The sequence below is a fragment of the Nyctibius grandis genome, chromosome 6, assembly GCF_013368605.1.
Source record: "Nyctibius grandis isolate bNycGra1 chromosome 6, bNycGra1.pri, whole genome shotgun sequence".
Taxonomy (NCBI): domain Eukaryota; kingdom Metazoa; phylum Chordata; class Aves; order Nyctibiiformes; family Nyctibiidae; genus Nyctibius; species Nyctibius grandis.
Genome location: NC_090663.1, coordinates 7,499,277 through 7,511,875, shown reverse-complemented (window position 1 = coordinate 7,511,875; position 12,599 = coordinate 7,499,277). Strand labels below are relative to the sequence as shown.

General features: G+C 38.3%; 1 protein-coding gene across 11 annotated transcripts in view; it reads left to right on the top strand.

Moving 5' to 3' along the window:
* The window catches only part of CTBP1 (C-terminal binding protein 1), a 259,257-nt gene that overhangs the window by 223,754 nt on the left and 22,904 nt on the right, over positions 1-12,599 (top strand). For all 11 annotated transcript variants that reach the window (XM_068402971.1, XM_068402973.1, XM_068402977.1 and 8 more), the window contains one exon: positions 9,471-9,615. In XM_068402971.1, coding sequence (XP_068259072.1) covers positions 9,471-9,615 — 145 coding nt within the window. The remainder of the gene's footprint in view (positions 1-9,470; positions 9,616-12,599) is intronic.

Below are 12,599 nucleotides of genomic sequence, written 5' to 3'. Positions count from 1 at the left end.
AGTTGCAGGAGGAGACTGGGAAATACAAGGTGGCGTTTGAAAGAGGTGATTGATGTCCAATACGCATAGATAGGTGGTTGTAGATGAATGTAGTGGAAAAAAAAAGACATATACTGAGAACTGGATGATGAGGAAAGGAGGGAAAGACTGCAAAAGGCTGGCTAGGAAGGTAAGAGCGGGCATAAACTCAGCTTGCACAGTTGTGGAGCCTTGATCACAGGAGTGTGAGGAGTTGGTGTTTGAGGAGTAAACATTTTGGAATCTGGAGAGTGGATTTCTGCTGGTCATGAGAAGGTTTCAGGGACAGGTAATGGTTTAAAATACTGTCTTTTAAGATGGCTAGACAACAAGGGAAATGGAGTGGCCAAGGGGTATTTGTAGTAGTTTGTGAGACAGCAAAGCACAAGCTGGGTATTTTTTTCATAGCAAAGCAAAGAGGCTGAGAGATTTTAACACATACAGAAGGGAAGAGAATGAGTGTTCGAATGCCATTTGTATACAGGGTCAAAAGCAGGACATTAGCAAATACTGTTATACCTTACTGTGTGTATTAATTAAAGAAAGTTTTCTCAAATTGGGTAATGCCTGAGTTGCAGCTCTGTAGCAATTCCCTTATGTCAAAGAGTTCATTTATCTTTTTCTTTTTATGGCTGAGGAAATTAAAGTATGGAAAATAAGTAACTTGTTTAAGGTCACAAGTAAATAATAACATGTATTAGAACTCTGCTTCATCCCAGGTCAAAGCATTCATTCCCTGTGCTGCTGCTTTGGAAGGCAAGTTGGATGGCAAAGATGTGTTTGCTTTCTTTTGAAAATCAGACTGCCAGTGCTGAAGTGAATACTGACATTTACTGGGAGTGACCCAAGGTTTTGAAATAACTTTGTTAGTTAGAGGACACTTGTTACACTTCTTCAGAAATTACTTATGTAAGGTTTTACAGATTTCTTTTTTTTTTTGTCCCCCACCCGCCCTATAAAAAGCAGTTTGTTTTCAAGCCAGTCTGAAAGGCTGCAATATACCTGTTTGTACTTTGACTCCTACGTTCTGTTTTATTGTAGATGTTGAATATGGCTGTGTGAAGTTGAGCATTACATTTGTCAAACTATATGATGGGATAACTGGGAACTGGGTTCACTGCATGCTATCAGGAAACTTTGGTCATTTAGGGTAAAAATTATTTTAAGATTTTGGTGGTTAAATTTCTTTATTAAGAGAAATTGCGTTAATGTCAATAGAAGTTACTCACTGTGTTTAAATTGGTTTTTATTTTACAATTAATTATGTATAAATCAGTCTTCTCAGTAACCATCTCATACTGCTTCCAAAGGTACATGGTGTTTTGGTTTGTTCTGCTGAAAATATAAGTGCTCATCCAAAAAAAATTATCTAAAAATAATTAGCTTGCTTCCATCCTTGTTGCAAGTCAGCTTGCTTTTTTACTGTCTCATGCTCTGTTGTCTCTCCCCCTCTTCTTTCCCCAATCCCTCTTCCTTTCAGTGCCGTTCATGGTGTACTGCTTTTCCTGGCTCCTTGGCAGCCTACCCAGCACTCCTGGTTACTGCATATTGCTCCTTCTTTCAACTTCTGTACCTTTGAAGGCATCAGACTCAAGCACACCCTTGAGGTCTCTGTGTTGCCTAAGATTTTTGGAGTTCAAATTCTTTCCTCTTCAGGCTTCCTGACTTCTGCTGTATATTCTGTAACATGGAGTAGCTCCAAAGGGCTAAACATAAACATAATATGTGAGATCTGGTAATAGACATCTCTGCTAAGCGGAGAGAAAATAGACTAATCCTTGCAAACGCAAATGGAAAAGGCAGGGAGCACAGCTGCTTAGGAATGATCCTTAAAGCAAAACGCATAGGCTGGACAGAAGTCAAGTTAGTTTGAAGCTGTGTGCGTTTTCTCTTTGTGTTTAATTATGTGATTTCCTACATCTTGTCTCAAATCAGCGAGAAGAAAAAAGTGGATGTGTTTTTGACTGGATTTACTGCTTCATGCAGATACCCGGTTCACCAGAACATTAAAGAGAATAGGCTACTTGGCTGGAAGTGGAAAAATAGTCTGTCTGGTAAACCTGTGCTTCAGCCTTGAAAGTGATGGAGTTACGTTAGAATGTATCAGATCCTTTGACTCCTGTTATAAAGCACAAAATAAAATCATCTTTTCAGGGATACTACATTTCCATATTTTTAGTTTAAGGTAAAAAATTTAAAAGCTGAACTTCCTATTGAGCGGTGTAGGACTTGAATTTCTTTTCAGTCGTGCTTTTACGTAGGAATTAAATGTAGAAACAGTTGCAGTCATTACAGTTTTATCTAAGGCTGTTTCAAAGAAGAGCTGAAGAGCTTTCATAATACAACAAATGTTTTGAAACTGATGCAAACAAATCAAGAATGGTGCTCTTCTTCAGCAGAGGCTTTGATTTGTTCCTGTTATATCAATGGTTAAGTAAGATAATTTTTCCAGCTTCAGATTCTCTGTTGTTTAGCAGTAAAGGTGCAATCTTGCATTTGTGCCATCAGTGCTGTTTATATTCATGATGTAGTTGCAACATTTTTAGTTTTCCATCAGAATTAAATTCTCAAAGAATATAAATGGAAAGGAAGCCGCCTTGTTCTGAACAATAACGTGTACTTGGGAGTAAGTTGTTGCCTTGGAGCTGATCTAAAACCTTTTACTGAAACTGAGTGAGCCTTGGATCAGATTCCTTATGAAGGACTTTGGAAAAAATTAACAAAAGGAAATCCTAAAAACTTCTGTTATACCTTGTTATACAACAAAGTCGCTAACATACAGATATCACAGTAAGGATGGATACAAAATCAATGTTTGTATTCAGTGACCCTTCTGCCAACGTCTGTCACGTTTACCAGTGGCAATATTACAGGTCAAGTGCAGCATTACAGCAAGGGGCAGGCTGCCAGTGTCTCCTCTGAACTAATACCCTTTAAAAAGCAGAATGGAAGTGCTGCTGTACCCAGCAAGCAGCATGTATCAATCTTACAGATAGATTAGAGTCTAATAGCATTGGGGCTTGAAAATTGCTGGTGATTATTAACAGGTTTTTTGAGACAGTTGTGTGGGTTGATGCATTGTCATCAGTGACTTTCATGGCATAACGATCCTTTGGTGTAGATGTTCAATCCATCGTAGCGTCTGATAGACTTGAACTGAAATGAAACACAATTCACCCTTATTAATAGAACATACAAGGTAACACACAGAACTCCTGTTAAAGATTTTTTTCATTAAAACCTTTTATTTAGTAAAAGTGTTTTCAGAGTCTGTATTTTCAAATTGACTTCTGTCATTAAACTGCATATTATTGTCAGTAAATCTCGTGTTTGAAAGACTGGCTTCAATATAGTTTTTAAAAGGAAGTTTGCTGTAGGCTATGCAGGTTATTTATGTAGTTGTGCATGTATTTTTATATATATGTATATGTTTTTCAGTAGTATAATTTAAAAGGACTAGAAATACACTGCCATATATGTCATGTGTGTATATATGTGTAGTTTATACAGTGTGTGGATATATAGGTCTTTAGAGAGAGTGTTTTCAGGAGCCTGCAAGTAAGCTTTTTGTTTATGTTTGTGTAAAATATTTATACTTATTTGTATTTATGTACAGTATAAAGTTAAGTATTAATATTTAGGGTCTACACTAGAGAGTATCCTGGCTGTATAAAGTGCATATCATGAAATGGGTAGGTTACTGACAGCACCATGGATTGTAGGAACCAAACATGGAGCTGAGAGTCTTGTAAAGAGAAACGGGAACTTGTAAAAAGCAGCACAAATGCGCAGAGTTTTGGAGACCTACTAAATACCGTTTGAGCACACTGGCTTTTCTTTTCAGTTTTAATGGCATTAGTTTCACGTGGACCCTTTATAATGTTGTAGTGAGGCTTTGGGAGCAGCTGTGAGTCTGCTGCAGCCTTCCCCTGTGTGACAGATTATTGATCACAAATTTGATGTGCAGCTGCATTTTGCAAGTCAAATAATGCAAGGCCTGCTCAGTTTAGGTGAAGTACATTTTTTCCACTCAAACGTGCAAAATATCTCAAGTCTGGTGACGCTGGAACATATTTTTTTGGAGATGACACATCAAACTCCAAGAAATGCAGTACCCTGTAGTTTCTAGAACCAGATGAAATATAGCACTTTCTAGTGATGATTTTCTAGAAGTCTTCTTAAATTATTACATATTGTCATATTCAATATGTAATTTATAAATATGTTCTGTCTCTGCATTGAACTGGTTTGGTATTTCATTCACAAGCCTCTGAGGTCAGTCTCTCATAGTAAAATCTAAAAAAGTAGTAGTTTACTACTCTCGTGATAAAATAGTGTATCATTAGATGCCCAAAGAAAAGGAGGCCTCACTGTTCTATTCTCAGCATGTTAAAATACGCTTATGCTTTTTTGTAAAAAATAAACAAGATGCTAAGACTTCTTCCCCAAATAATGTGAGGCATGTGTGTGTCAATGGTGACTATGCGATGTTTCGCATGATGGCTAAAATAGCCTGGTGGTGAAATAAGATGAAAAAAATAGGAAGATGTTTCAAAAGGATTTCAGTATTCAGTACTGGAGATTTGTTAAATTCTTTGAAATAGAAATGTCTCCTACTACAGCGTCATGTGTTGGAGCCTTGGAGACCTGGCATGTTGTGAAAGCAGAGTAGTCGTTTTGAGGTTGAAGAACAGCAGAAAGACCTGTCTGAGCAGTTGTGATTGGAAAGGATGTCAGCTCACTGAAGAGGGTATGAAAAAGGCTTTCAGCAAGCAGTGTGCTGTAGCTTCACCTGGAACTAAGTCTGAAGGCATAGAAGTTATGCAGGTGGGCCACATAATCCTTCGGTAACAGAAGGAAGCCAACTCATGTCCTGTGTTTCAACTTCTGTCACAGACCCTGTCTTCCTGAAAAGCACAATTGTAGTCTGATGAAGGCAGGAATGGCTGTTGAAGGTAAGCAGCCATCTCTACTTGTTCTCTATCAAATTTTGCCCATCGTCTTTCCTTGCGAGAGATCATGAAAGAGCATTGTCTGACTGCCACATACTTGCACTGATCTGAAATTTCCAGCTTGTTTGTTAAATACGTATCTCAGTCAAGTTGACATAAGTTGATATTTTTGTAACAAAATTCTCATACTAGAATTTGGTGAATGTTGTATCAATCAAGTTCATTACGGAAAATAATGAAAAAAACCACGTATACTCCCCGCTTCTCTCATGCGTCCACCACTGGGTGTGCTTCTGTAAGTGATCAGTAAATGACTCCTACGCACAGTTGTTTTTTATGAAGATTATTTCATTTTCCAGAACTGTTTACATTTATGCTGGATTTCCGTAGTTCAAGTTTTGTTTTTACTTGCTGACAAGCTTGTCAAACTTCCTTCTGTGGAGTGTGCATTTAGTATATGTAATGACTGAGAATATAATTGATACAAATAATTCCAAAATACAGAAACTTTCACTATTAATTTTTTTTTAATCTGTAAGTTGCATTATTAACATTCATGAGTGCTGAATGCTTCTAACTTCAGATTTTCTGCTATTTGTTTCTGCCTTTTCGGTGTAGTTCAATCACATGGCCAGTTGCAAAAAGCAGTAACATAACTAAATTATCAAATTAATGTGAAATAATACACAGTTAGAGAAGATTACATTTTTGGCGATGCATTCCCTTGCTAACTGGTCCATAATCCTAGAAGAGGCCCAAACACTAAAAGGAAAATTTTAAAAGGTTTTTCATTTGTGTTTGTTCCATATCCCATATGATGGGTAAATAACTGCCTGTGGCAATGGCTAGTGTCAGCATTAAGCCATAGCTGAGAAATATTTTTCCTTTTATTGAACACATTCCCAAGCTTCCCAATACTTTTCCATCTTCTCCTAGTGCCAAGCCATAACCAAGATGGGCCCAAAAATGTAGTGTAATGAGTCCAGACTGCCACTCTTAGAGTCCAAATTACAGTCTTGACTGGCTGAGTTAATAAAATATGCATGATTATGAAGAGAAAAGCTGCTTCCCAAATGAAACGCTGTGATTTTAAAGCACAAATGTCTGAACCACTTCAGCTGTCTTTTAGCCCCTGTTTAATGCAGTCCTTAAAGTCGTGGCAGCTCTCTGCACATACAAAAACACAAAACACTGTCCCTTTCCAGTCTTGGAGAGGAGGGAAAGAAGGGTCTGGCTGCAACATGAGCATGAAGTGGGTCATCGTAAGCTCTAAGCTACTTTAGGTTTTGCCCTTCTGACAACTAAACAGATGATGTTTTCTTCTGCATCACGACCATCTAGAGCAACCCTGGCAGGGGTGTAGGAAACGTATGTGATAAAACCCAGAATGGAGGACATGACTAATTGGAGAGGACCAGGATATCGTAAAGAACTTGAGGACCTTGAGGCTTGAAGTAACAAGTGCTGTGACTCAGAGAAAGAAGTCCTAGTATAAATTTGGAAGTGTGACAGAAACACATGCTTCAGGGAGAAGGATTCAGATTTACATGTTAATCAAAGGATCAGCTGCCAGTGTGACGATGGTCATGCAGAAACATTGCACATCACGTGAGACCTCCTTAGGAGAGATTTTGAGTGCGTATGCACTGCTGACAGTGCTAGTGTTGGTATAACACAGTGGGGAGGGAGACCTCCAGTAGCACGTTGGGTGCAGTTGTGATCACCCACAGAAAAGTTGACCGTAGACTTCACAGAATCACAGAATCAATCAGGTTGGAAGAGACCTCAGGGATCATCGAGTCCAACCATTGCCCTGGCACCACCATGTCAACTAGACCATGGCACTAAGTGCCGTGTCCAGTCTTTTCTTAAACACATCAGAGGTGGTGACTCCACCACCTCCCTGGGCAGCCCCTTCCAATGTCTAATGACCCTTTTTGAGAAGAAATTCTTCCTAATGTCCAACCTGAACCTCCCCTGGTGAAGCTTGAGGCTGTGTCCTCTTGTCCTATCACTAGTTGCCTGGGAGAAGAGGTCGACTCCCACTCCACTACAACCTCCCTTCAGGTAGTTGTAGACTGCAGTAAGGTCACCTCTGAGCCTCCTCTTCTCCAGGCTAAACAACCCCAGGTCCCTCAGCTGTTCCTCATAGGTCAGACCCTCCAGACCCTTCACCAGCTTGGTCGCCCTTCTCTGGACTCGCTCCAAACTTCTTTTAAGAGCAGTGGAGAAGTGTTAGACTGATCGAGGGGGTAGAAGGACATCATCCTAGACAAGACTAGAAGGACTAGGCTTGTGAAGTCTAGCCAAAAAAATACTCAGAGGGGATATGATTGTTGTCTATAAATACATTTGGATTGTAAACACCAAGGAGAGAAAGTATGGTTTAAGCAAATGGCAGCACTGGTGCCAGAACAAATGGATACAAGCTGGAATAAATAATAAATAAGTGAATAAACTGAGTCTGGAAATTAGAAGAAATTTCTGTATCGTTGGACCTGTGAGATTTTAGAACAATTTTCTTTTAGGAATTAATGGGACAAAAACCCCCTAAGGGCATTTTATGTGGGCACTCAGCTTGTACGAGGGACTGTTTCCTGTGTAGACTGCCCCAGGCATGGGCTTTGACTTGGTCCATACCAGCTGTGATGTCGCTGTAGAAGCAAAACCAATAAACTGTTTTGGTTTTCTTTAACACTGTAACAGCACAAGGAAACACATTCTGATGAGTGGAGCCTTTCCGACTGGTGACTGCTAGATGTTATCTCCAAAGGACTTGTTTGTACCATTAAAATCAAGGAGTTTTGTGTGTGTATAATTGTTTATAAGATCACAGCCTACAGCTGTTCTTTGAATTGTGTTGTAGCCGCATTCTTTAAGGATGTGTAATTTCTAATTTTTTTTCAGTTCTTACTTGTGCAAGGAAATCCAAATTCTGCTGAAAGGATTCTGGTCTTTATCTAACTTAGAACTGGGGTTACCAATCCAGAGACACTTGTTGAAATAGCGTAAATAATTTTGCGAAGTATTCAGTAAGAAGCTGTTTTCTTTCATTTTTATGGAGTTTGTTTTTTATTTTCTTTTAAAATTTTTCTTTATGTATTTTAATTTTTAAGATTACTGCTGCAGATCTTGGGTTCCAGCACTGGTAATCTGCTGTGTGCGAGACTGTTTTGCTGCAATAGTGGTTTTATTTTAAATGATTTATGTTGATGTTTATTATTGTTACTGATCCTGCAGTACCCTAGAAAATACTCATATGAGCAGAAATAACTCAGATGACAGAATCCGTACAGGTACCAAAAGTCTATTGAATAAGAAATTTAAAGTCTCTGCAGAGCTTTTATGTGAAGTGTGTCGTAGGAACCTCTTGAAGTCATTACAGTGAGCTTAGGTGTTGAAATGATTTGTGCATGCTTTGTATCTCGTGGAACAATTAGGATATTAGGTAGTGCATTGGAGGTGCAAACAGAGAGAAGTGTTTTGCAGAAGTGAAATCGGCCAGTTTGCATATGAAGAGAGGAAAATATTTTTTGCTTTCTGAACAATAACCTTGTATTAGCTGTATGGGGTGCAGTGTCACTGCTTGTTTGGTAGCAGAATTTGAAACTGCTGGGTATGGCGTGCTGGGCTCTCTTCCCCTTCTCCACACCCCTTCCTCTTAACCTTTCTTGGGTGGGTTGGATTCGCTCTAACATAATTTGAAAGATATTCAGACTTTTCAGATACTGTCAATTTTTTTTTGCTTTTTTGGCTCTCACAAATTTTTTCTTTTGCAACGTTTTTGCTTTGGTATAATTTCTTATTTCTTAGAGGTGCTATTTTTTTCTGGATAATGTCTAGTTTGGCATCTCAGTTGTACCAATTCATATGACATCCACTTTTCCATCAGTGAGAGCTTAGACAGTTGCAGTGTCAATAAACTGAGGAACAGACATTTTGTTCTTATGCATGAATTGACAGATTCCAGTCTCTGTTGTCTAAGGGTTTTGTAATGATTACTGAATGTTTTCTATTCAAGTATCAAGTGGTTTAATAGCGTGGTGAATGCCTGTACCACTGTGTGTATGGTGAAGAGATACTGCTCTGTGACTCCATTCAAAACTGAATGTCAGCTGCCTACGCATAAAAATACTGTTTAAAGTGAGTGCTTGCTCCCATGTTGTTTCATCTGCATGTGCAGATGCAGTCCACTGATGCTTGTACTTAGGGTTCGATACTGCAAAGCATCTCCTGTGAAATGAGAAGAGTTTTCCGTCTTAATAAGAACACAAATAGAGGTCACTTAGTTCTTCTAAAGCTAATCTCGTCATGCTAGAACGGATACATCAGATGAAAAAGACTAACAAGAGGCTGGAAGATATTTGGAGAAATAACCTTTAAAACAGACCTGGATTTAATGCTTTTACAGTCTTTTTATACCTGAAAATATATATATGTGATTAAACTGAAATCCTGTGAAAGAAAAAAAATGAGTGTGTTTTTCCATTTTATTTATAGGTACTAAATGAAGCAGTGGGTGCACTGATGTATCACACTATCACTTTAACACGAGAAGACCTGGAGAAATTTAAAGCACTTCGAATAATTGTCCGAATTGGCAGTGGTTTTGATAATATTGACATCAAATCTGCTGGAGATTTAGGTATGACTATTAGAGACGTTATTTTACATCTTATACTTGCCTCCAGAAATCTAATAGCAGCTAAGTCTTTGCATTAATGTTTTCTGTGTAATTTATACTAACATATTATGTAAGCTGTATAATTTTCTCATCAAAGTGTTTAAAAATCATTATGGAGATACTAGCATTAGTTAATTAAGTGGTAATATTAACAGCTTTGTGACAGGATGGCAATCTGCCTGTTCAATATAAACCCAAGGAGTAAGGCCATAATTTTTCATCTCTTTCTTTTTTACCCCAATTGTATATTTTAACTACTACTGCTGTAATCCAATCACAAAATATAATTGCATCAGCATGGCATACTGCTTCTGTTTGAATAAAAAATGAGATCATTATCAACTGTCTGAGACTTATTTATGATGCATGAGATTTAGTACTAAACCACTCCATAAAACAGAAATACCGATTTTATAGGAGAATCAGTTGTTGCTGCTTCAGAATAAATTTGGATACTGGAACTATGGAGATGGTGCTTAGTGTTTCACTGTAAAAAAAGCAACAGTCTGATTTGTACTTTTCTTACTTTAGGATAAACCATCTCTTACCTATAATCTACAGGTCAAGCTACCACTTGGAATAAATGTCTGTTTTCTTCATTTCTTTTCTAAGATTGAGGTGACCAAGCACGTTTCCCATTATGCTCTGGGAAGATCTTGAAAACATTTACTTCGATGTGACAGTGCTTAGTCCTAGTAATGACCTCATTGATGTAGTGAGGAGCTGTACTATGGTCTATTTATCAGCAAGTGATAGTAAAATAATGACCTGTTTCTAATGGCTGTGTAGTCTGTGCAGCAGCAGAGGCTAACAGCTTCTTTGCAAGTTTCTATGAAGAACAGATCGGGTCCAAAAGCAAGCAAGGCTGTGTTCCTACATATCCTAACTAGTGCCACAGTTGTGAGCCCCAGAAAACACATGACTAGAGATTGGCCTGGGGTAAAATCCTAGATCAAAAGCCAAAACCTAGGAACAGATCAAAGGGCCCGACCAGTCAGGAGTCCGATTTGCGCAGAGAATCCCTGATAAGAGGAAAATCTTTGCAGGTTTGTTGGCTCTTTGTGCAAGTCTCCATGCTAGATGGTAAAATGGTTTATAATCTAAACGCATCTGCATAATTCTTCAAGCCAGCATACAGCAGGGACATTCTCGATTGTGTGAAATGCTAAATGGCCACATCCTAATCACTCAGTTCCTGTGTCATGAGTAGACTTGAGTTACACAGCTAGGATCCATCCTGTTTGTGCATTTCAGTATTTAGAAAATACAGTTGTCCAGTCTCTGAACAGCCAGTAAATGCTGGAAGGCTTGCGGTGTAATATCTCTGATTTTAATAGTTAGGGTGAAATAGCTGGAATCAAATACTAACTCACCACTACTGGGACAAATCACTTCCTGTTTGTTGAACTAGTAAAAATAATATGCGTCTCAAGGAGGTGATACAAGAGTTACTTGCTCTTTGTAAAAAGCTTTGATTCGCTCTTGAAATGTAGTGAAGAGTTAGACCTTAAAGTATGACATGTTCCTGAACTCTGTAGTGACTTTTTGAGTTACTTTTCAGAGAGCTGGCTGGTGGGGTTGGTACCAGCTTTTCCTCTTAAGTATTATTTTCGTGTTAGCACTTCTACTCTTCCTAAAATGCATGAAAACAGATGTTTCTTGAATGAAATCTTTAAGATCTGACCTAGTTTTTCTCCAGTTTATTAGTTGTTAACTAGAAAATACATACAAGTTGTGAGAGTAGCTGGATGCAAGTGAAGTGGGAGTCAAGGCTGATGCCAGTTGACTCCTGAGTTTTTCAGCATTGAGCTTATGCACAAGATCACTGAAAGCGGTGGGAAAAGGGGGCAGGCAGGGGAGCACAGAAGCGGTGGATATGAGATAAGAGCGTACTATCTTTTCCTGTGGGAAATGTCTCTTTTTCCTCACATCCTTGCCCCTCTCTTGCTGCTTTTTGTGGTTCACCATGTCTCTGCCTTTCAGAAATTAGGTGTTTTTAAAGTTGGGGGAAAATAGGGAAAAAGAAATTCCTACAGTTCAGGAGAGAATTTATCTGACTCTTCTCCCCCAAGTTTTCTATGTCATATAACTTCCTAAGCTCCTTTTAAAGCATTCGTTTTTTTGATGACAGCTATCAGAAGACATGCTTATTAAATTTGTTTTGCCATCTAAAGCCTGCATTTTTGCTCTGTGAAAAAGACTTTGTGTATAAACAAATGCAGCTGTTTAATATGATGCACTTAAAAGGATGTTACTTTTCAGTCTTGTACTTTTACCCCCACTCACAGGACTTTTTTTCATTTTTTAAAAACTGAGAGTTTCATGCTACCATTGACGTTAGCAGAATGCCAAGATTAATATTCCAACAAATGATGCTGTTTTATCTGTGTGTAAGTCGAAGAGCAGTGACTCAGCAGACACTCAACAGCAGAGAAGAGAAAAATAGTTCTGCAGGTTCCTTATGCTGGTTTTTACTGATCTGAAGAAAGCTGTAAAAAAGTACAGGGCAGCAGAATGAAGGCATTTGAAGTAAAGCATAGATAAATATGGTATGAGCTCATTATTTGTCAGATTATTGTTGTTACTGTTATTGAAGAGAATTTTTTTCTTCCTTGCTTCGTAAGATATACTGGTGTTAGCTGAGGACTCATTGAATATTTATTTATGTAAAAACCCAAACAACTAGACAGTGAAAACAGTATTAGGGTGTTTTCTAGTATACAAAACACTTTTTTTCTCCCCCGTGAAATTATACTGTGTACTGTTCGTGATCTCAGTCAGCAGAACTGAGAGACAAACATTGGTGGGAGCTGATGATTAGAGAGAGAACATGTAGTAAACAGAAAGAATGAAGAGAGACAAGTCAAAAAGAACACATACTTTTTCAAATAAACATTTTCCTTAACTGCTGTACATGAAGTACTGGAAAGTAAAAAACGGAATGG